Source organism: Rhinolophus sinicus, linkage group LG04 (genome assembly GCF_036562045.2).
Source record: "Rhinolophus sinicus isolate RSC01 linkage group LG04, ASM3656204v1, whole genome shotgun sequence".
Taxonomy (NCBI): Eukaryota; Metazoa; Chordata; class Mammalia; order Chiroptera; family Rhinolophidae; genus Rhinolophus; species Rhinolophus sinicus.
In genome coordinates, this window is record NC_133754.1 from 134,883,688 (window position 1) to 134,904,803 (window position 21,116).

The 21,116-nt window shown below is 36.9% G+C and overlaps 1 protein-coding gene across 45 annotated transcripts in view; it reads left to right on the forward strand.

Moving 5' to 3' along the window:
* PTPRD (protein tyrosine phosphatase receptor type D) overlaps positions 1-21,116 on the forward strand; it is a 2,063,955-nt gene that overhangs the window by 2,028,035 nt on the left and 14,804 nt on the right. For all 45 annotated transcript variants that reach the window (XM_074330405.1, XM_074330404.1, XM_074330420.1 and 42 more), the window contains one exon: positions 20,612-20,897. In XM_074330405.1, coding sequence (XP_074186506.1) covers positions 20,612-20,897 — 286 coding nt within the window. The remainder of the gene's footprint in view (positions 1-20,611; positions 20,898-21,116) is intronic.

The window sequence follows — 21,116 nt, forward strand, 5'->3', positions numbered from 1 at the left end:
AGATAAGAAAATAAACAGAAACCCAACAAGAGTGACAGCTTTCCCATAGTCTCTTGCTGGAATCAAGTCTTTGCATTTCTGGTCCAATATGCTTCCCCCTGCATCATGGCCCTTTTAACTTTGTACACATTAATTTGATTAAAGAGTCCCTTAACACTTTCCAGGTAAATTAGGAAATTAATCAGAAAGCACCTGTAAATGGCAGGAGGCTTTAGGTTTGGAACTGAGATGGTCAGAGTCGATAATTTTGAGATGCATTAGAGCCAATTAAGTATCACAAATCTTCCAGACCATCACCAATTGAAAGAAGGGCTGATGAGTAGCTAGGGAGCAACCTGAATGTGCTAGGCATCCAGGTGATCAGTAAGGCTGGGGCAGCAGAAAATGGCGGATGGATACCAAAGCAAGGAGAGAATGTCAGAGATAAACTCATCCCACTCTGCAGTAGTGGCTGGAACTGTGATGGTGGAAACCACTTCAGTCCACCAAAAATGACTTCACATGCTGTCTTGGCAGCTGTGCTCTGTTTCCAAGTGGCGGCCTTGTGTATCTGCTGCTCCCATGGGAGCTCTCCCCTGGCAGTGCTGTGGCTGTTGCAGGAGCTTTTCAGTGTCCATATGCCTAGGAGGCTCATCAGCCACAATCTCCTCATCCCAGGATCCAGGCAAATGCAGCAGATGCTATTGTTACCTCTTCTATTGAATAAAGTAGGAAGCAGAGAGAAAGAAATTTATCAATATTGTTTTTCTGCTGGAACTAAAATAAATACTGTGTGTGGTATATTGTCCGATAGCAACTCATGTGCCAAATCCCCATTTTGTGTAACATACTTATGTAAGATAGGAATCTGCCCCTATATTTCTTAACATAATGTAAATATCCTTCTCCATTCTACTGTAAATGTGTTATAATTATGGCCATTCAGACTTCTCAATTTGGATTTGTGCTATTTCTTGCATTTGCAAACCCTTTACGTCTGACCATACCATCTGCTGGCATCATTTCTGTTTCTCTCACACACTCACAAAGTTTGCTATATGCCTTAAATCTAGCTGTGCAAAACTCTGAAATTTTTCATATAAATAAACAAATGTTTAGCAAGTATTTTTAAACCCTGTGCCTTGAGAAGTAGCATTAATAAGGTACATTTGTGTTTGTAAATTAAGTGCAGCTGCTGAGAGAATTTCTTGTTGCAGAAATGTATGAAGTGACACCAAAATCAGAAGAGAATCCATTTTGAAATAAAAACCTGGCATGTGAACAGTGTCTGTGCTGAAGACAAACTAAATGATGATAAATTATGCAAACAAAAAGGCTCTTTTTCGACGTAGAACTTAAGAGTCCACTAACCACTCCCCTCCCCCACTTTGTTATCCTATCAAACCTTTCTTTCAGCCGGAATATGACACCACACTGATGAGCCTGCAAAGTCCCTGTTGATCTCCTCTAGATTTCTCACTGCTCCACTCTCAGCTTGGCTAGATACAAAATGAATTTGCTTCACAGGTCTGGATGAGAAAAGCAAAACCCCAAATGTAACCCAAAATACAGGTTCTTCTGTCAATCTATGACATTTGACAACCTATTCCCATTGTCACTTGGTTTCTTTACTTTGTGTTTTTTGTTTGTTTTGTTTTGTTGTTTTGTTTTGGATCCATAACTACCCCCAGATTTGCACGTTAGAGATGCAGGTTGGGGTGCCGTTTTCCCTCTGTAATTTTTCACCTCACTGCTGTGTGTGTCCTCTCTCCATAAAGAGCAGTACTAAGTGGGTAGAGACCCTCTTGTTACTGAGGCAGGGTTTTTACAGAGATTTGATCTGTCGCCTGAATATGGATTATTTGTGGATACTGGTTTTTGATTACACTGTCCTTTAAGACTGGGTTTAGGTTGTATACTATAAGTGAGTATAGAAGATATATATACAAAAGATGCAACCTCAGTAGGTCACAATGGCAAGCCTCCAAATTTTATCAGGAGCCAGGGTTGTTAGATTTTAATGTGGACAAAGAAGGACCATGCCATGAGTCATCTCAAAGCATGAGGCATGCTTCACACACGTCCTAGAACCCTAGTAAAAAATCAAACTCTTCCTAAAGTAGTTCATGCATAGTAGGAAATTGAAAAATGCGAAGTAATAAATGAAACTCCTGGATCTTAAAGGTTTCATTGCAAGTGTGGGCTAATAAGAAAAACTCTCAATTATGACTTTTACTATGTATTTGGCTTTTGGCTAAGAAATAGAAATTGCATATATAGAAAAATAAGAGATATAGACTGCCCTAAAACTATGAGATCTTGCACAAATCATTTGCCTGAGTTTCTATTTCTCTAGGAAAGTGGAGAACAATGTGGTCATTTGCCAAAGGCATTTTCTCTACCAGAGAAAAGTGCATGAAATTTGGTAGATTAAATGCTTATTTATTATGATGGTGGTGATGATGACGATGAGGATTAGGAATTTGGGTTTCATGGAAGCTACGTGAAAGTTTCTCTGATGACCTTCAAATTCAGTCCCAACTTCAGTTCACAGGTAATCAGTCATTCTAGGGAAAGACAAATACTGTATGATGTCTCTTAAATGTAGACTCGAAAAACACTTAAAAAAAAAAAACAAGCTTAACGATACAGAAAACAAATTGGTGGTTGCCAGAAACACAGGGGTGAGGAGGTAGGAGAAATGGATAAATGGGGTTAAAAGGTTTAAAAATATGGTGTTTTTTTTAGTCTCACTTTGTCAACCTTAACCCAACTCTAATTCTAATAACTGGACAGAGTCTTGCTTGCTCAGTCTGGACTCATGCTCACTACTTACATTTGAAAAGCCATCACCAATTATGTTGCAAACCACAAAAATCCTTTCTAACCTAGCGTTAACATTTCATCCCTGTTTTGTGTGCCTGGAAGTGATTGACCAGGCTTCAGACTATTTTATCTGATGTACTGCAGACTGAAATTCGCTTGTTATCTTGGTTCAATTAAACTCAAACTTAGTGGTTTGTAGAGTATTAAAGCTACCATCTTAGCAAAACCTTTTCCAGAATTCACTAAGAAGCTCTGTGAATGTAGTCCAGTTATAAGATCTGTGTATGTTTGCCTTTGTTACCATGTTTATATTTCCTAAAGGCTTAGGGATAAGCACATTTTAAAGTACGAGATAATGCTGCATGGAAGTCATTTTTGGAGTGAATCTTGGTGGCATACATAATGTACAAAGGGACAGCAATTCCTAAGGTGATTGTCATGCCTTTTGCTGAATTATCTGCCTATGTTTTCATATGGATAATCTTATTAGGTAGCACTTCTGGAATATCACTGATGTTTACAGTTTCTTTTTAAAGCTGCATTACATCACATTTTGGGTATAACATAAGAAACATACGGCAGTCTGATCCTAGCTATTGGAACCAGGTTAATGTTTCTAAACAACATCTTTTTTGTAATTTCTCTCCCTTAGGGACCGTACATTTGGGTAAAGCTTTGTGTTAGAAGGGGAAAAAGAGGCTGTTTTTCTTAAACTTTGAGTTTGGACATTTTAAAACATAGCCAGAAGTAGAAACACTGTATAATGAACCCCCAAGCACCTAGCACCCAGGCTCAGTTTTCAACATTTCAAGCAGTGTTTATTAAATGACAGTTCCTTTTCTATTTTTTAAAAGAAACACATTACATAACTGCCATTCAACATTTGAGATTTTAATAACCTGGGCAGCCTTATCTCAGGTAAATATTCAATTTCCATGGACATATTTAATATAAAGGGCGCTCATTACCACTTTCTCAGCTCCAGGTTAAGTATTCCTAGACTGTATCTCGTATGCCTCTGTAATCTGTTACTTATGCTGCTTTTCCAAGTCTCAAATCTTACAGCGTCAAGTTTTAAAACAATTCTAGACTCCCAAATCTCATTCTTTTTTTTTTTTTTTTTTTTTTTTGTTAGTTTCAGGTGCACAAGACAAAGCAAAACTTAGACGTTTATCATTTACATCCCTCACACTGTGTGAACCCCCCTCCCCCCATCCACCATCCCCCCCGTACGTAGACTCCCAAATCTCACTCTTTGGAAGGCTTATTCCCCAAACTGTCCTTAGGAAAATTTGGCTTGCAGACATCGTTTTTTCTTTTTTTTTTTAAATTCAGCACTTCCATTTTTTTTTTTAATTAAATGTTATTTTGTTAAGGCTCAGTTCATCATAGGCCTCAACACTGTTATTTCACATCCAGTGCATCACACACCCCTGGCTAAAGCTCCTTTTAGTCTGTGAAAATAGAACTGAGTTCAGAAATTATTAGCTACCTGATTCAGTAAAAAAAAAAAAGAAAATAGCAGTTTTACAAATCTGAATGTTGACCATTTCCCAAGCAATTATTAGCATATATAATCTGACGAATTATTTTCATACCCATTTTGGGTATGAAAGAGTTTATAGAAGCATGAAAGAATTTATAGAAACTAAATTATGGTTTGAACATAAGAAGGCAAGTCATTCAAAAGATCCAGAGACTTCAGTGTGTGTGCTGAGTTGGTAATAGATGTCATGTGAGTGGTGTTTTCTATAGTCAAGTAAGTATGGGTTAAACTAAGTTAAATTTCTTTACATCAGAGTCCCTCAACCCTATAAAATACTCATGTCCTTTGTGAACTTCCAAGAAGGAATTTCTAAAACTAATTTAAACATGGCACTCTTTTTTTTCCCCACCTTGGAATTTCACACAGGCCTCTAGGAAGTGCTGTCATAAAAGATAATTGGCTCACAGTGATAAAAACAGTACCATGAACTACTAAGTGTAATTGGCTAATCAGAAACACTCTGTAAAACGTATAAATAAATAAATAATAAATATTGATTAAAACTAAACCTCAGAGCTCCGAGCTATGCAGTATAGAGATGAAACAATGTGCATCTCCCTCAAAGAGCTTATAACATATACAAAGATGCCTAAAATAGTCAAGGCCGTTCAGAAGAAACCTTGATGCATATATTCAGTTAAGACTTGATCATTAAATAAAAATAATTTCAGTTAAGCCAGAGAACCCTAAAAGTTTACATAATATACAGTTAATATTAAGTTCAAATATTTAAATGTATATTATATTAACTCGTTAGTTTTTAAATTTAGGATTAAGAACTGTTCTTTGCGGATGACCTATGGTTAGATTTAGTGTATTTAATATAGAGAAAGAACTTGGTTCAGAATCCTTTAGAAAGTAACACGTTTAGAATCCTTCTAGATTTTTATAAATTATTTTTTATTTATTTACTGATACCTCATACAAGAGTATTTTTTGGGCAGTAATGGCTCACAAATCACTTTCAGTAAATCTTCCCAAAGCAGTTAGCATACTTTTCACAGAAACAACTCTCTTTTATTTTATAACATATGTCATCAGTTTATTTAATACTTAACTAAATGATTTAACTGGAATAACTGCTTGTTTTGGAGTGAAAAGAGCATAGACACCCTAGAAAATAGCCTACGAGCCTTGAGCAGAACGGGTGCAGTGAGCAACAGACTGGGTTCTTGGGGAGGAAAGGGATAGTTTGGGTCAGTTGTTACATTGGTTTAATGGAGATCAGATAAGAAAATGCATATCCATATGGAAAGGAAGAATAGTAGAACAAACAATAATCCACTACTTGAGATAAAGGAAAGAAGAGAGAACTTCTGCACACAGCACTGCACCTGAAATTGAGAGATTTTGTTTCAGTCCTGATGACAGGTTCTCCAGTGCTCAGTCTCTTTCTCTGTCAAATTTAAGGGATTGGCTTGGATGGGTGGTCTGAAACTTCAGCATTCATCAGGATCACCTGGGGGCTTGTGGAAATTCAGGTTGTCTGGCCCCAACCCCACAGTTTTTGACCCTGCAGGTGGAGGTGGGCCAATAATTTGCATTTCTACCCAATTCCCAGGAGATGCTGGTACTGCCCGCCATGGGGCTGCACTTTGAAAATCAGCTGGATTATCATCCCAATGTCACTTCCAAGTCAAAAGTCATTCAATTGTATAGGACATGTTTTGTCCTTTTGTGTTCTTGGTTGTTGTTTTTTCTGAGAGGATAGAAATCAGAAAATGGAATATTAGTTTCATCAATTCAGTGGTATAAGTCTTTAATATAAACCACGCAAAAATAGGAAGGTTGCATATCTACTCTACCAATAGACCAACTGAAGTAAAATATTTAGCTCCAGATCCTCAATTAATAAGAAAAGGAGAGTAAGAAAATCAACACTTATCAAGAATCTATCAATTGAAAGGCATTTTTGCCAACTGTAGCCTTACAGCCACCTTGAGGAATGAATGGGTTTACATTTTACAGATGAGAAAATCGCTACTCAGGGAGGATAAATAAAAGACCTAATATGACACAGCTTGGAGGTAGAAGAACCAGGTTTTGAATTTCTAAGATCCATGCTCTTTCCATGTGCCAAATTGGCTCATTAAACAAGTATATCACATCAAAGACTACTTTTCCTATCATGCTTACGGGAAAACAAAATACATAGTCACGTTTTATCGACTCAGTCAGTACTTTCATTATGTTTAAATTGTTTTAGTAAAAATGGAAGCTTCAAGAAAAAAAAAAAAAAAGGCTTTTAAGTGGCATTTGATCCCATGGGCAAAAACTGAATTTCTTCCCTGGACTATAACGTCCAACCATTAGAGATAAGAAGCCAGAAATGATGTCTAGGAGTTCACCATTGCATCCCTCTCCCCTGTAATTATGCCACAGGTGAAAAAGACACTCAATAGATATTTGATGGATATTGAGTGGAAATGCCACTATCCAAAACAATGCCAGGAGCAAAGCCATGCAAGAATTCTAAATGGTATAATCTGTGCTATATAGGTAAAACATAATAACAAATTATAATAGCATTATTCTTAAGTGCTATATAAAATGATTTGTATTGTTACTTGATTGGGGAGACTCTAGGAGTAAGCTATTGATCAGATTTTGTGGACCCCAAGCCCTGTAGGATACTCCACATTCATTATGTAAGGCTTTGGAAATGTTGAGTCTGGGCTTGCATTCTGATTAGCATTATGTCTGGTACTACTGGAAATGTATGCTGCATCCCTGAGAATTATCAGGGTTATAAATTCTCGTTCCCAATATCTTCCTCCCTATGTGAGGTAAATTAAGTCTGCAAAGAGAAGCATGTTGTGTCTCCAGAAAGGAAAGCACCATGTAGTGTCTCTGATGTTAAGAAAAAGTTCATTTTCCTTGAATGGGTTCCTTACTAAGGAGCAGTTTTCTCATCCATGATCACTACTTTTCCTCCATTTCCAGAACAGACAGAGAGGAAATAAAACGAGCAATTGCTCTTTTCAAATGCAGTATATTTGCTACTTATATGGTCTCTGTTGAATCCAGCCCTTGGTTTACCTCTCTTCGGGGGTTCCAGTCCACTAAGAAAGGCAGCTTGGGGTCCCCAAATTGGCCTAGACTCAGTGAGCAATGCTGCCAAGGCATTTGATAGAATGAACATTGCCAAGCTGTTCCTGTATCTCTTGGGGAGCTGCTAAAATGAGGCGTTGCCTTTGAAGAGACTCTTCCGGGGGGAATCGCTTTGACTTCGACAGATTTGTATCCCTCTTCCGGGAAAGTTAGGGAAAGTTGCTCACCACAGCAGTGGGCAGATTGCAAGGAAAAGAGTTGATGTTTCCAGAAACTCTTCCCTCCAGAGAAAGGATTGTCTGCACAGCAAAAATGATCCCACGGTGTGTTAGATTCCTCCTGACTGTTGTCACTCACGACAGACATCTCAGGCTCTCTATATAGTTTGTCAGACAGGAATTCTTGAGTTGACCCTTCAGCAGGTTAAATGCCCTGCTGATTACTCAAATGTAGTATTTTATAAGTTTTTTTAATAAAAGGGTAAATTTTCAGATGCTGCCACTCATCATCTATATATATTAATGCTTATGAATATTTCCATGTAATTATATTTAATACTGTAAACTATAAGTGTTATAATTTCCTTTGACCTGTGTTGCAGTTAGATGCATCACTTGATCAGTGCTGTCAATGAATCATTTTATGCACACGTATTTAGTTAATTGGTTATTTTTTTTTCTGCCTGTGTTTCTATGCAATATACTCTATAAGGGAAAGGAAATCAGCCTGCTTACAGCTGAGACTGGTAAAAGAGCATTTAGGTTCTATCAGAAAAAACAGCTGTCAATAATGAGTTCTGAATTAAAATTACTAGCAAAGAAAGGAATCTAGACAACTGCAGAAAATGTAAAAATATTTTTGTAACCTAATAGTTGAGTTCTGGCCAGGGGTCTCACAGAGTTTTCCCAGCTGTACCTGCAGTGTATTTTGAAATATTCCCAGGCTAAAAGAACACTGAAATTCATTGCATAAACTAGGTTGCTTTTTTTTTTAAATGTTGCTGCCTTTGAACAGTGTATTTTGATTTCATGTAATCAGCATGAAAATTTCCTATTTCAAACTATTTTTCTGTGCCCCCAGTCATAAAATTGAAGCTTAAAAATAGTTCTGTTATCTTTGCATTGTGTCTTTCCAATCAGGGGTTTTGTCGGTTATTTTTGTTTCTGTCTTTGGAAAAATACTTTTGGTCTTATTACACGGTATCTGATTTGCTCGTATTGGAGTTTCTGGCAAAGAAAGCTTGCAGGGTGGGCTTCTGGCATCCAAGTTTTATTACAAGATAATTCCATATATTTGAAGGTATCTGGAGATAGATATCTGGGTTTAAAAAAAAAAAAAACAGTAAGCAAACTTTACATTTTGGAAAACAGCCTTTGCAGTCTTCCCCTTTTGCATTGAAGTTTTGAGTCGGTTGGATCAACTAACCTATATGAATGAGAGATCAAGATTTTTTTTTTTATTTGTATATATGTACATACCGTGTTTCTCCAAAAATAAGACCAGATCTTACATTAAGTTGTGCTCCGAAAGACGTATTAGGGCTTATGTTCAGGAGATGTCATTCTGAAAAATCTGCTAGTGCTTATTTTCCGATTAGGTCTTATTTTCAGGGAAACACGGTATAAACACATATATGAGTACATAATGAATAGATAACTAGGAGTATAGTTTACACATCTTTTTGCCCTCAGTTATAAAAATATTAGGAGTGTCTCTATCTCTATATCCTTGTTACCCAAAGTATATGACCCATGGGCCAGCAGCACCAGCTTCACTTTGGAACTTGTAGGAAATGCACAGTTTTGGGTTCCACGCCAGACCTACTGAATAGGAATCTTTGGGGCAGAGCCCAGGAATCTGTACTTAAACACTACCTAAGAATGTGTACAGATCACTGGGGTGGACCCATAATGCATAACTGGCTGGTGGAACATCACATGGTAATTGATACGGGGAAGTGAATCTCCTATTTGAATTGAATTATTGAATATTAACTTTCATCTCTTTGGTGTCACAGTCACATGTGACTGTGCTTTTTATCTCCTGATATTACCCTGCATGAGAGGTGAACCCTATTCTCTCTACTCCCATCCTCAAACATGACCAGTATGTTATTCCAAATACACTTAATACTAGTTTTCGTTAATTAAGTAGTCATCATGTACAAGTACTACGCTCGCTGAAAGTCATCCATCTATCTGAAACAGATAGAGGCTAACATCAATATAACTACTTAATACATAGCCAAGTACATGAAGATCTTTTTTGACAGTTTCAAAATCCATTTCATTCCTTTTTCTTTGGGTAGTTGAATAGAGTGAGGAATCTAATGTTTCATGAATAAAGGATAATTACTGACACAGCATGTCGCCTTTGGGCCAACATCATTGTATAGCCGAAATTAATAGAATCATGGACTTCGGGTCCATCTGGGGAGCTCTAAAGAAAACTGTCATCTGTTTTCAGTAAAACGCCATTGCTGACAGCATGAGTCTGGGAGAGAGGCGACATGCATCCACATCTCAACTTTGCTAGGAACAGCCATGTGATCTTGGTCAAAATCCTAACCCTGCCTAAGTCTCAGTTTCCTCCTTCAAAAAATCTAAGTAGGCAGATGAGTTGGAAGAGGCAGTGAGCTGTACTGATGCATTAATTCAGAAACCCGTGAGTTTAAGACGCCAGATCAGGCCCCAGTTGGACGCCAACACTAAGGTGTGCCAGAGGTCTACAGGGTGATGCAAGTAAGTGAAGCAGACTCTGTATAAGACAGTAGGGAAGTTGATTGGATTGACACTGAGATTCTCACTGACTTACAAAAGCTTGTGGGAATCACACGAAAGGATCAAACAAAACACGGAGCTATTGATTTATAACCACTGAGTTAGAGGCTTCAAAACCATTGGACCGTTTATGTTTGAGTGAAGATGATAGCATTTTTAAAAAGCAAAAACAAAACAAAAACCCCAATCTCTTGCCTTTGTGGGAAAACATTTGATATGCTTTATGACATGATTGAAACAGTGTTGCTTAAGTTTGAATATCTTCTGTTTGATTCTGCTTAACCTGTGTGAGGAGTAATAACCCTTATTTTGCTAATGGTGAGCCCACTGTGTGGACTGAAGGGGTTCTACACATTGTGGGCTGTGATTGTTACTGCCTTGGAGTTGAACTGTCCACAACCCGTGCAGCTTTCCTTTGGCAGGGCTTGTTAGTCATGGATAATTTTATGTCATTCTAAACAATATAGTATAGGGACTGAACTGATATGGCCATTTACAAAGAAAATCTCTGTGAAAATGATGTAATTCCTTATACTTCTATAGAATCATCCAATTGACCTCATTCAGATTCAAGTCAACTACCAATTGTCAGGGCCGGCTAAGTCTGTTTTTATCTATGCCTAATAGCCTCCTCTATCCTTCTGTAAAATAAGGCCAGCAATGGCATATTCAGGTGTTCTGTATATAAACATGTTAGCCTTCCAGTTTACCTTGAGCATTACATTTTGAGAATAACAGAAAATGTGTTTGGCAGATAATGTTGGGACAGAGCCACCCACAGACAAAAAAGTCTTTGGAGTATTTTTGCTTGACTTACCGTACTTAGAAAAAAAAAAAACTCAGATGAGGCCCATGTGGATTTATTTCTTATAGGCTTAGTCTTTATAAAAAAAACCCCATTCACTCATCATGGGAAAGTAAAATGCTGTGAGGGACTGTGCTCTGGGGAGGTCACCCTCGACGTCTCAGTATTCTTGATTTGGGTCCTTGCCAGGTCAGTTTCTGTGTGTTTAGTCTCTGCTTCTTCTCTGTTGATGAAGTGTGAACTTTTGATCATCAGAGGATACTAGACAAGAGTGCAATGCCCGTTTCTTTCAAGAATGATCAAGGTTCTGGGTCATCTCATCCTAACTTTTGCTTATTCTAACTCTTTACTAAGCATTCTTCTCTCTATGATGTCTTCTATCGTGTTTCCCCAAAAATAAGATCTAGCTGAACCATGAGCTCTAATGCATCTTTTGGAGCAAAAATTAATATATTATATTATGTTATGAAGACCCAGTCTTATTTTAATATAAGACCGGGTCTTCATAATGTAATGTAATATAATATAATATAATAATATAAAATTTCTGCTCTTACGTGAGACCAGGTTTTATATTAATTATTGCTCCAAAAGATGCATTAGAGCTGATGGTCTGGCTAGGTCTTATTTTCGGGAAAACATGGTATACACCCCTGCTTTCTGAAACCCACGCCTTAAAAGCCAGCCTGGGATGGCAGGCCCAAGTTTGGGCTGCAAGGAGCTGCCAACATCACCCAGACTTCTAAGAATCCGTCTCTGGACAATATTCCCAAGCTAAAGTGAATGGGGTTCCATCTTCTCTCTCTACTTCTTCGGGGCCTCAGCTGTTTATCGATCTTTTGTTTTATAATAGTAACTCTTTATCTGTTATTTTATATTTATTTTTAGTTCCATTATTATATAATTATGTTGTCCTTGAACAATCAAACACTTCAACTAAAGTGAAAGTCCCTCCTTACCACCGTCACCAATTCCATTCTCTACTAACAGGTAATTGTTATTCTAATATACGTATCTTTGCAGATCAAGTTCTATGTATCAACATGTGTGCATATAATAATACATAATCTTGTGTGGAATTTTTAGGAATGTAAGTGGTATTACATTCTGGTACAACATATTTAGGTGGGCTCAACAGTGTCTTGGAAACATGTTTTGGTCAATACTTGAATTTATCTTATTCTTTTATCTGCTACATAGTAATCTAGGTATTTATATATGATAGTTTGTTTGACCATTTCCTTAGTCATAATAATTGTTTTACCAAATTACTTTGCTATTTCAAATAACGCTAAAATGAAAATATGTGTACATATACCTCTGTGACAGATTTCTAGAAGTGAAGATGCCACACCAAATAATATGTACATTTAAAATTTGAATGAACACTGTAAAATTGCCCTCCCAAACAGCCACATTACATAGACATATCACCTATGGTTAATAGCATGGATAAAGTCTGCTTTTCAATGGCAATTTGTTCAAAAACATTTTTGAATTCTTATTTTACAATATATAAAATTGAATTAGTTAAGTGAATATTTATGCCAAAGAAATCTGTATAATTTATCTCGTCATTCTAGGTGCAAGAGATGAGAGAGGACATAAACTAAAGTCCTTATGGGTCGGATTTTTGTAGGCAGCCCTAAATATTCTAGAGATCCCCAGTATGGCTTCATATTAAGTTAGATATTAATTTTTAGCAAAAAATGAAAGAAGACTTTCAAAACGGAGGCCATATAGGATCACATCACAGTTTTATCAGGCTAGTCATCTGAATGATCTTACAATCCTCAGTCATAAAACTCAACCCATTCTCATAGATTTCCTTTTTTAATATTCTCGCAGTTCATAAATACCATTCTTGTTACAGCTGAACTATAATATCCAATCAAATTACAAGTTGATGTATGTATAGAATACTCACCATGATTTTTGGTCCATATTTTACTGTCTTTCCACCCAACTAAATGATCTATAAAATCTCCTGATTCTACTATCTTTCTTTGCCAGGTCACTGAAGTATCAGCAAAGGGTCAGCATTAAAACTCCACCATATTAATCAGGGAAGCCAACTCTTAAGCATATCCCTAGAATAATTTTAGTACAAAATAGTCCCCTTATGCCTCTTAATGTTTTCCTTTTGCACATTGCTACCATATCACATCATGGGACATTAAGCATATTTCAACTCGTGGGACTAACTCAATCATGTTTTTAGAAATTGAAAACAAATGTTGTAGCTGGATGAATGATAATATTGAAGTAATAACAATTTCCTAGTAGGCATACTTGTTTAATGGATTGCATAGTCTATCACTCACTGAAACCATTTTGTTTTGGTTTGGTTTGGTTTTAAGGAAAGTTTGTCAATAATTTGGTTTTCTTTAGTTGAGTTATTGTCCTTTCTGGAAGATAACTTAGAAAGTTGGTTTTACTTTAGGGGTAACAGGGACCAGCCTAATGCTAGGCTTGATATAAAGTACTGTTCTCTTCTCCTTTTTTTGGAATGTTCTGTAACATAATAAACGTACTAAATTGTGCTGGCCTCAGCCTGAAACACAGGGTTATGCTTTTTTTTTTTTTTTTTTAAGGTATTTAGAAAAATCTGTCTCTGTGCTTGGCAACTACTCTGACGGAAAACAGATAAAAATAAGGGTGGTTTATCAGTTTTGCTGTTCTTATCATGTTTCAGGTTGAAGGCTGTTGAAATGATGAAAAACAAACAGCACTAAATAGGATTCCGTCATTATCCCTGCTATGGGAAGCTGAATTTTTCAGGATCAAAGAAAAATGCTTTTGCTTTTAGAACTGCAATCCTTCATTTTGAGAGGTACACTGCACTCAGATACTGATGGGTGAAAAATAGAGTAAATTGGAGAAGGAAGTAAAATATGTGCTGCTATGGGAACTTGGAAATTCAAACAAAAGTAGGTTGGCATAGTTTTAGACGCTCTGAATTTTCATTGTTCAATTTCTTAAGAAAAAATGTAGTGCCTGAGGTTTGTTATTTCTGAGCAACTGGAGTAAAGCATAGGCACAGGTTCTTTCCATCTCATAAAATATAAAAACTCCCTTTATCTTTGTAAACATGTATCAAAGAAAAATCCTCTTGCTGGAGTCTTTAGGGAATGTTCTCACGGTATATATATCGTTGATTCAGGAGAAGCCTTCATAATTTTAAACTTACTTTTTTTTTTTTTTTTTTAAATTTTGCAATTCAAGTTGAGCACCTTCAATTTCCCTGGCATGGAAATTGCCATGAGAAATTATAAAATAGAATAGAGACAAATGAGCTGTTGTCCTTCCCCTCAAAGAGATTATCAACTAGGCAAACATAGTAACCAGAAAATAAAAATAAGGTAAGGCAGTTTCGGATAGAGAGTTATGCATTGTCATAGGGATCCAAGAAGGAATAAACCAAGGAGAAAGTCTTGATCATGGATGCGAAACATGAGATGAGTCTGGAAGGAGGTAGATATCAACAGGAAGATATGATAAGGAGGAGGAAGGAACTGCATAAGCACCAGCCCAGAGGTGGGAAGGTTTAAAATATGTTTAATTTGCCTGAAGCTGTGAGAAAGCCATGACTCTTATAATAAACGTGTTGCCTAAGAGTCAAGCAGTTATTTTAACTAATTGCTGTTAATATGGTTATACGTTTAATAAAAATGTTATAAACACTACTGAAAATGGAAAATAAATATGTGGAATGTGCCGTTTTCCCCTCACTGCCTTTTACCACCCTGGCTTTCTTTTAATTACTCAATTATTCTGATCTATTTTCCATTCCAGGACCTTTCCTTGGGGCCTCTTCTCTCTCCTCAAAAGCATTTTTACCCTTCTTCACTCTGTAAACTGTTCCCTGCCCTACCTGCTGTATTAGTTCACTAGGGTTGCCATAACAAAGTACGACAAACTAGGTGCCTTAGACAATAAAAATGTGTTTCCTCACAGTTGAGGAGGCCAGAAGTCCAAGATTAAGGTGTCATCGGGGTTGGTTTCTCCCTCCTCTTGTCTTACGATGGCCACCTTCTAGCTGTGCCCTCACATGGCTTTCTTCTGTGCATGTGTAGAGAGAGATCTCTGGTGTCTCGTCCTATTTTTCTGAAGTCCTACTGGTTTAGGGCCCCACCATTATGATGTCATTTAACCTTAATTACTTCCCTAAAGGCTCTGTCTCTGGATACAGTCACGTTGGGGGTTGGGGTTTCAACATAATGAATTTTTAGGGAACACAATTGAGTCCATAACAGGTATCAATTTAAATGGCATTTCCTCAAAGGTTCTCTACCAACATCCTGCACCTTTACCTCACAGCAGTTGTTGAGATTTATAATTATATATTTATTCATGATTATTTAATATCTAATTCCCCCACTATAAACTCCCTGAGGAAAGGCTCATGTTTGTTTTTGTTTCACTTACCACTCCATGATGGCTTAGCACACAGTAGGCACTCAGTAAATATTTGTGGCAGAATAGCCTGTGGAGTCTCATGAAAAAGTATATAGCAAATGTGGAGGGGAAAACAAAATAATAGGCACTTTCCTATCTGTGATGGGAATGGATGAATTAGGATAGGCACTCCGTGTTGGTAACATGCAACAACCAGCTCTCTTGGAGGTGGGTAGGGGTGTTTTTGCCAATTTTCTTAGTGTTAGTACCCCTACCATAGCTAATTTCAAGCTGCAAATGTGACATCACTGAATGCAAAGCTGGGGAGAGATACTCAGTAGCACAACATTATATATTTTTTCGCCTTAAAAGCATAAATGTAAAATAATTAAGAAGCCATGTGTTTTGAGTATTACCTTTATTTTAAATGTATTTATTTAAGCAAGATTTCTGAGAATTAAACAATTGGCTTTTTCCAGCTCCAGCACACCATTGATGGATAGTTGAATAAAATTGTAAAGGTTGAATGCACACAGATTTATAATTGTGCATGGCAAGAATCAAAAACAGTTCAAGCTGATTCTTAAAGTTGAGACCTCAATGTCAAGGGAAGAGTGATAGTGGGAAGAGCAGATTTGAGGAAAGAAGATGCTGATTAGTCTTGGAATCTGTTTATTTCTAGAGAAATGTGAGGACAGTTTGAAATAGAGGTCTCCACTTACGCTCAAAGAAAGGGCTGTCACTTTAGGAATTAGTTGTTTTAAAATGATTGCCGAACCATGAAAGGCAATGAGAGAAAGGAGAACAAAACTGTGGGGACATTACCTACATTTGGGGGGCTGGCAGAGGTATGTAAATAACTGAAAGAGGTACAGGTGGAAAAATCCATAGAGACAGGAGAATAATCAGCACAGGGATCAAATAGGAAAAGGAAAATATATCACTTACTGAGACACAGTCTTAAGAGGGGCTGGTAGATTTCTGAAGATGAGACTTAGAGTTTATCTTCGATATTGGTTTTCAACTTGATAGAACTTATGCCCTGTCATGGAGTCAAAAGAACCATTACATGAGTCACATTTCTTCTATGTGCTACATGTCTCAGGTTATTTTGTGTTTGAGATAATTATAAAATCTCCTCCCATCCTACTGTCACCCCTAAGGGACTTGTCAGATGTTTCTGATACTCCCTCAATGGGTGTCATAGAAACCAAGGAAGAAAGGCTTTTCAAGGAACCTGAATTAGGAATAAACACTACTAAAGGAATGTTATTGAGGGGTGAGCCACAAGAAAGTCACTGTGTTTGGCAATTGTTGCTGACCCCAAAAAAAAGAAAGCAGTGTGAAGCAAAGGTGGTGCTGTGAAATGTGGTGCTAAAGTTTAGCATCTCAGAGCCTGCTTTTGACTCCCTGTTTGGCCATTTACCATTAGTAGTATGACTTCAGGGCAGTTGGCAAATGTTATCAGTCATAGAAGGGAAAAGGAAACTGACACATTTGCTGAATGCTTGTGGGGTACCACGCCCTGTGGTGGGAAGGCACTTGCTTACTGGCATCTCATTTACCACAACAGTATGTGTGAAAGCAGAAAGTTCCTCCAATGTAAGGTATTGTTTATTGGAAATAAGGGAAGAAAAGGTAAAACAGCTTGAGGGGGTAGATTAGAGCAATATTTTTAAAGTCTAATCTTAAATCATCCAGCGGTGACTCTATCAGAATTTTCCCAGAGTTAACATTGCCTGTTCCTTGTTGTCAGCTTCAAAGGTCAGAGTTTATACCTACAAAGTAATTGCCTTTTCTTTTATGTTTGCAAAACATTTGATATGTTTAAATCAGTATTAAGAGCTACTAGTGATAGTTAACTAGAGTTTAACAATTAACTAGAGTTAATTATCACTACCGTGACTTAAGAAAAATGGGAAAACAGGGAAAAGGTTAAGTGATTTTCTCAAGGACACTCAGCCATTGGTATCTGGAAAAAGTATCTTGAACATCATAGTTTTGCTTCAAGCTAAGAGACGTTTCTAACGTTTAAAACCCCAAGAATACTACATCTTAGAAAAGAAGTAACATATAATTTCCAAGGGTCAGCTCCTTCCCTACCTTCCATGTGTAAACCAAGATTGGGCAGCTAACAGTATTTAGTGTTTTGGGAGGTGGGGGGGAGGGGAAGAAATAGGTTTTTCAAAAGGCTTAACCTCTCTTTTTTTGTTTCTTTTCTTCCCACAATTCATGATTTAGACTCAGGCACATATTTGATTTTTTCCCATTTATTTATTTATTTATTTATTTATTTATTTATTTATTTATTTATTTTGGGGGGGAAATGCATCACCACCATGAGGAGGTTGATATTGTTTGGATCTGAAGTTATTCCTACCAGTTTTACAAGATCCTGTGATATCTTTCTGCCAGAATATAGAACCGTGCATCATCCAGACATTTGGAATGGTCCCTAACGCATATTTCAAGAAAATATCCCTCCCATTATCTAGAATCAATTTGACGTGTAGGGCTCGGTTTATAAGGCTTACAATCAGTGTGGCTTCCACTAGGAAGAATTGCATGAAGTTGTATCTGGTTAGAGGCAATGCACAATTAAGATGAAGACAATTTAGAAAGACAGCACAGAAAAAGAAAAAAATAGATATTAATACTCATAGTCTTAGAACCTCCCAAACATGGGGGCTGCCTCCTTTTTCCAGGTTAAGTATTACTGAGTTTCTTTGAATTGCAATGTGATGGCATATCAAGAGATCAACAAGAAAAAGACTCAAATCTTTTTCTTGCCTCTTCCTATCAAACATTTTGGTGGAGCAATGTTTACGTATTCTCTGCATAGTTGTGAACCTTTGTCAAATGTAAAATTTCTTTTACTGTCTGGAGAGTCCTGTTTCCTCAGTAAGCTTACCAAATCTAGATGGGCCGCTCGTTACATAAGGCCCCCAATGCACCATCACTTATCTATTCATTTATTTCATAAACATTATTATTGAACACGGACTGCATGCTTGGTGCAGGAAACACAAAAATAACAGAAAATGCAGTTCCCCCTTTCAAGAGATGCTCTATTATTTATGCATGATGGTCCTACAAGACTAAGTAATAATGTTTTGTGACTAGGACTGTAGTAGAGTGGTATTTAAAGACACCAAGGGACCTGGGACTTAGGGTGGGGGAGTGGGAGGGTACGAGTGTCAGAGTGGGAAATGTCAGGGAAAACTTGGCATTTCACAGGTTTATATAGTAGAACAAACTAAATAAAATGGGACTTTGTGGTTCTTGGTGCTTCAGGCTTCTGTTTGTGCTAACTAATGTGCTATCATTTCTCTAAGACTCTGTGCCCAGAAGTCTTGTGCATTACATGTCAATGTTATGTCATTTTGTGGTTTAAACCTTGAATGGAGTCTTAGAATCAGTATCTAGGGGCTTTCAAACTAGATGCCGACCATCATTTTTGTGTCTGACAGGCCGTAAGCAACTTTTAAATAGTGGTTATATCATATTCCCACTTAACCTAGTCTGCAAACGTCAGGGATCCTGTATGGAAGCTGGATTTGATCTCTACTGTTCAATGGTTAAATAAAGGTATTACTTGTTACAAAATGCTCACTTACCACTTTACAGCCACTTGGCACGAGAGAGAAATCTCCATTTAAGTTGAATCAGTCACCCAAGTGCTCATTAAACTCACTCATTTGTAGTTCTGGTACATTCCTTGCCCAAGTGCCTTACTAGGCCTATGTAAAGTTTCACATGTAGCTCCCAGAGCCACCAGTATGATTGCAAAAGCCATTCCTTCTCATTTGCAATTCCAGCCTCCTCAATTTCCCATCCTTTCTGTTTTTCAAGTCTTGGTTCAAATGTCAAAGTATCCACAAAATCAACACAGCCTTTTTTTCTTGTATTATGTAAAGTTCTATCTTCATTGATAGCCTCTGAGCTCTTTAAGGTGGGATCTAAGTCATCTTTAATGTTGTATCCCGTATGTTACTCGTTGAATGAAGAGATGGACAAATAAATGAACACATAGATATACAAATGACAAGAGAGTGACACGTAGCAAATGAAGAAGACTATCTGTTGCTTGGTGTCTGAGGTGGTGATATATACCTATTTCTGTTGATTACATGTTTCCCAGCCAGGGAAACATCCATGACCAATAGGAGAAAAACATTTTGGATTCAACCATACTTGACACATAAATGGACTCAGCCTAAATGGTTTGATAAAATCAGAGACAAACAAGGCTTACCTTGAGATTTAAGAACACAAATGTGTTATTTTGTTAATATTTATTTTTTTCAATATTTAGGAAATCTCAATGTTTCAAAAGTTTCAACCACCTGATTGCTTAACTGATCCAGTTAAGCAAATTAGATTGTCTCCTTGGAAGGGCAGATCTTGTTTTTGTGCTTTCTTGACTCTCTCACTTCATCTTCTTTGAATTGATTTCCACCAACTGGAAAATGACCCATAAGTCCAGAAGTAATGGAGTTTAAAAGATGCCTCACATCTTCTTCAGTAACAAAGATTGAGACTTTTATTTTCCCACAGAGAATACTTGAATTTCAAAATATAGTCAACACTGAAAAACAGGGAGTAAAAACTAGGAATACATCCACATTCTCTAGTGATTCCTTTTGATTAAGAATTTTTTCCCACTGAGAATACCCTGCACTATTTTAAGTACGCAACATTTTAATATTTTAATTGTATACTTACCACTAGGTTAATTTTAGAAGTTTTAGAATATGAAATATTTCAAGGCCAGTGATTTCCTAGATTTTTTTGTGTGGTTTTTTTGTTTTTGTAACTTGAACTAAAATACACTGAGATGGTTTGTAAAAAGATATAGCCTAGTTAGATCTTGACCAATTTTTTAAATATCTTCTAATATAAACAGACTAATTGTTTGTGTTTTTGTTTTCATACCAGGTTCAAAATAATGTCTACTTTATGTTATGTGATCAAGGAGCATAATAATTATGAATTTAATATATTTTTACATTTCGAAACCAAACTAATTTTACTTGGTATGTTGTTCCCTGCCCACTGGTTATGGTGACTTTGGGTTCAGAGTGCTCCAAAATCATCACAATAGCTATTTGAGTAGAATTAATGGGTTTAAAAACCTACTTAGTAAGAATAATTCAAAGCAATTTTATGTGTTGGTTTCCTGATAGATTTATTGTGACTTTTCTTTTTTCTTTGTTTTCCTTGTAGTGCGGGAGTTGGCCGAACTGGTTGTTTCATTGTAATAGATGCCATGTTAGAAAGAATAAAGCATGAAAAAACTGTAGATATTTATGGCCATGTAACTTTAATGAGAGCCCAGAGGAATTACATGGTTCAAACAGAAGACCAATACATCTTTATCCATGATGCACTGTTAGAAGCAGTGACTTGTGGAAATACCGAAGTGCCAGCTAGAAACTTGTATGCCTACATTCAGAAGCTGACACAAATAGAAACAGGAGAGAATGTCACAGGAATGGAGCTTGAATTTAAGGTATGAGATTGGATGTGATGTGGTAATTCAGGATCAAGTCATTCTGGGATTGTCTTTGAGTAGTGGCTTCACTTTCTTAACCTTTCAAATTGTGCAGTTACAAGATTTACTTGACCTTCTCCTTAGGTGTCTGACTATAAAACACTTTCTTCCTATTTCCATTGTCTATTCCCTGCTTCTTAATAATATCTTGAGATCTTTTGTACCCTAATTTAAACT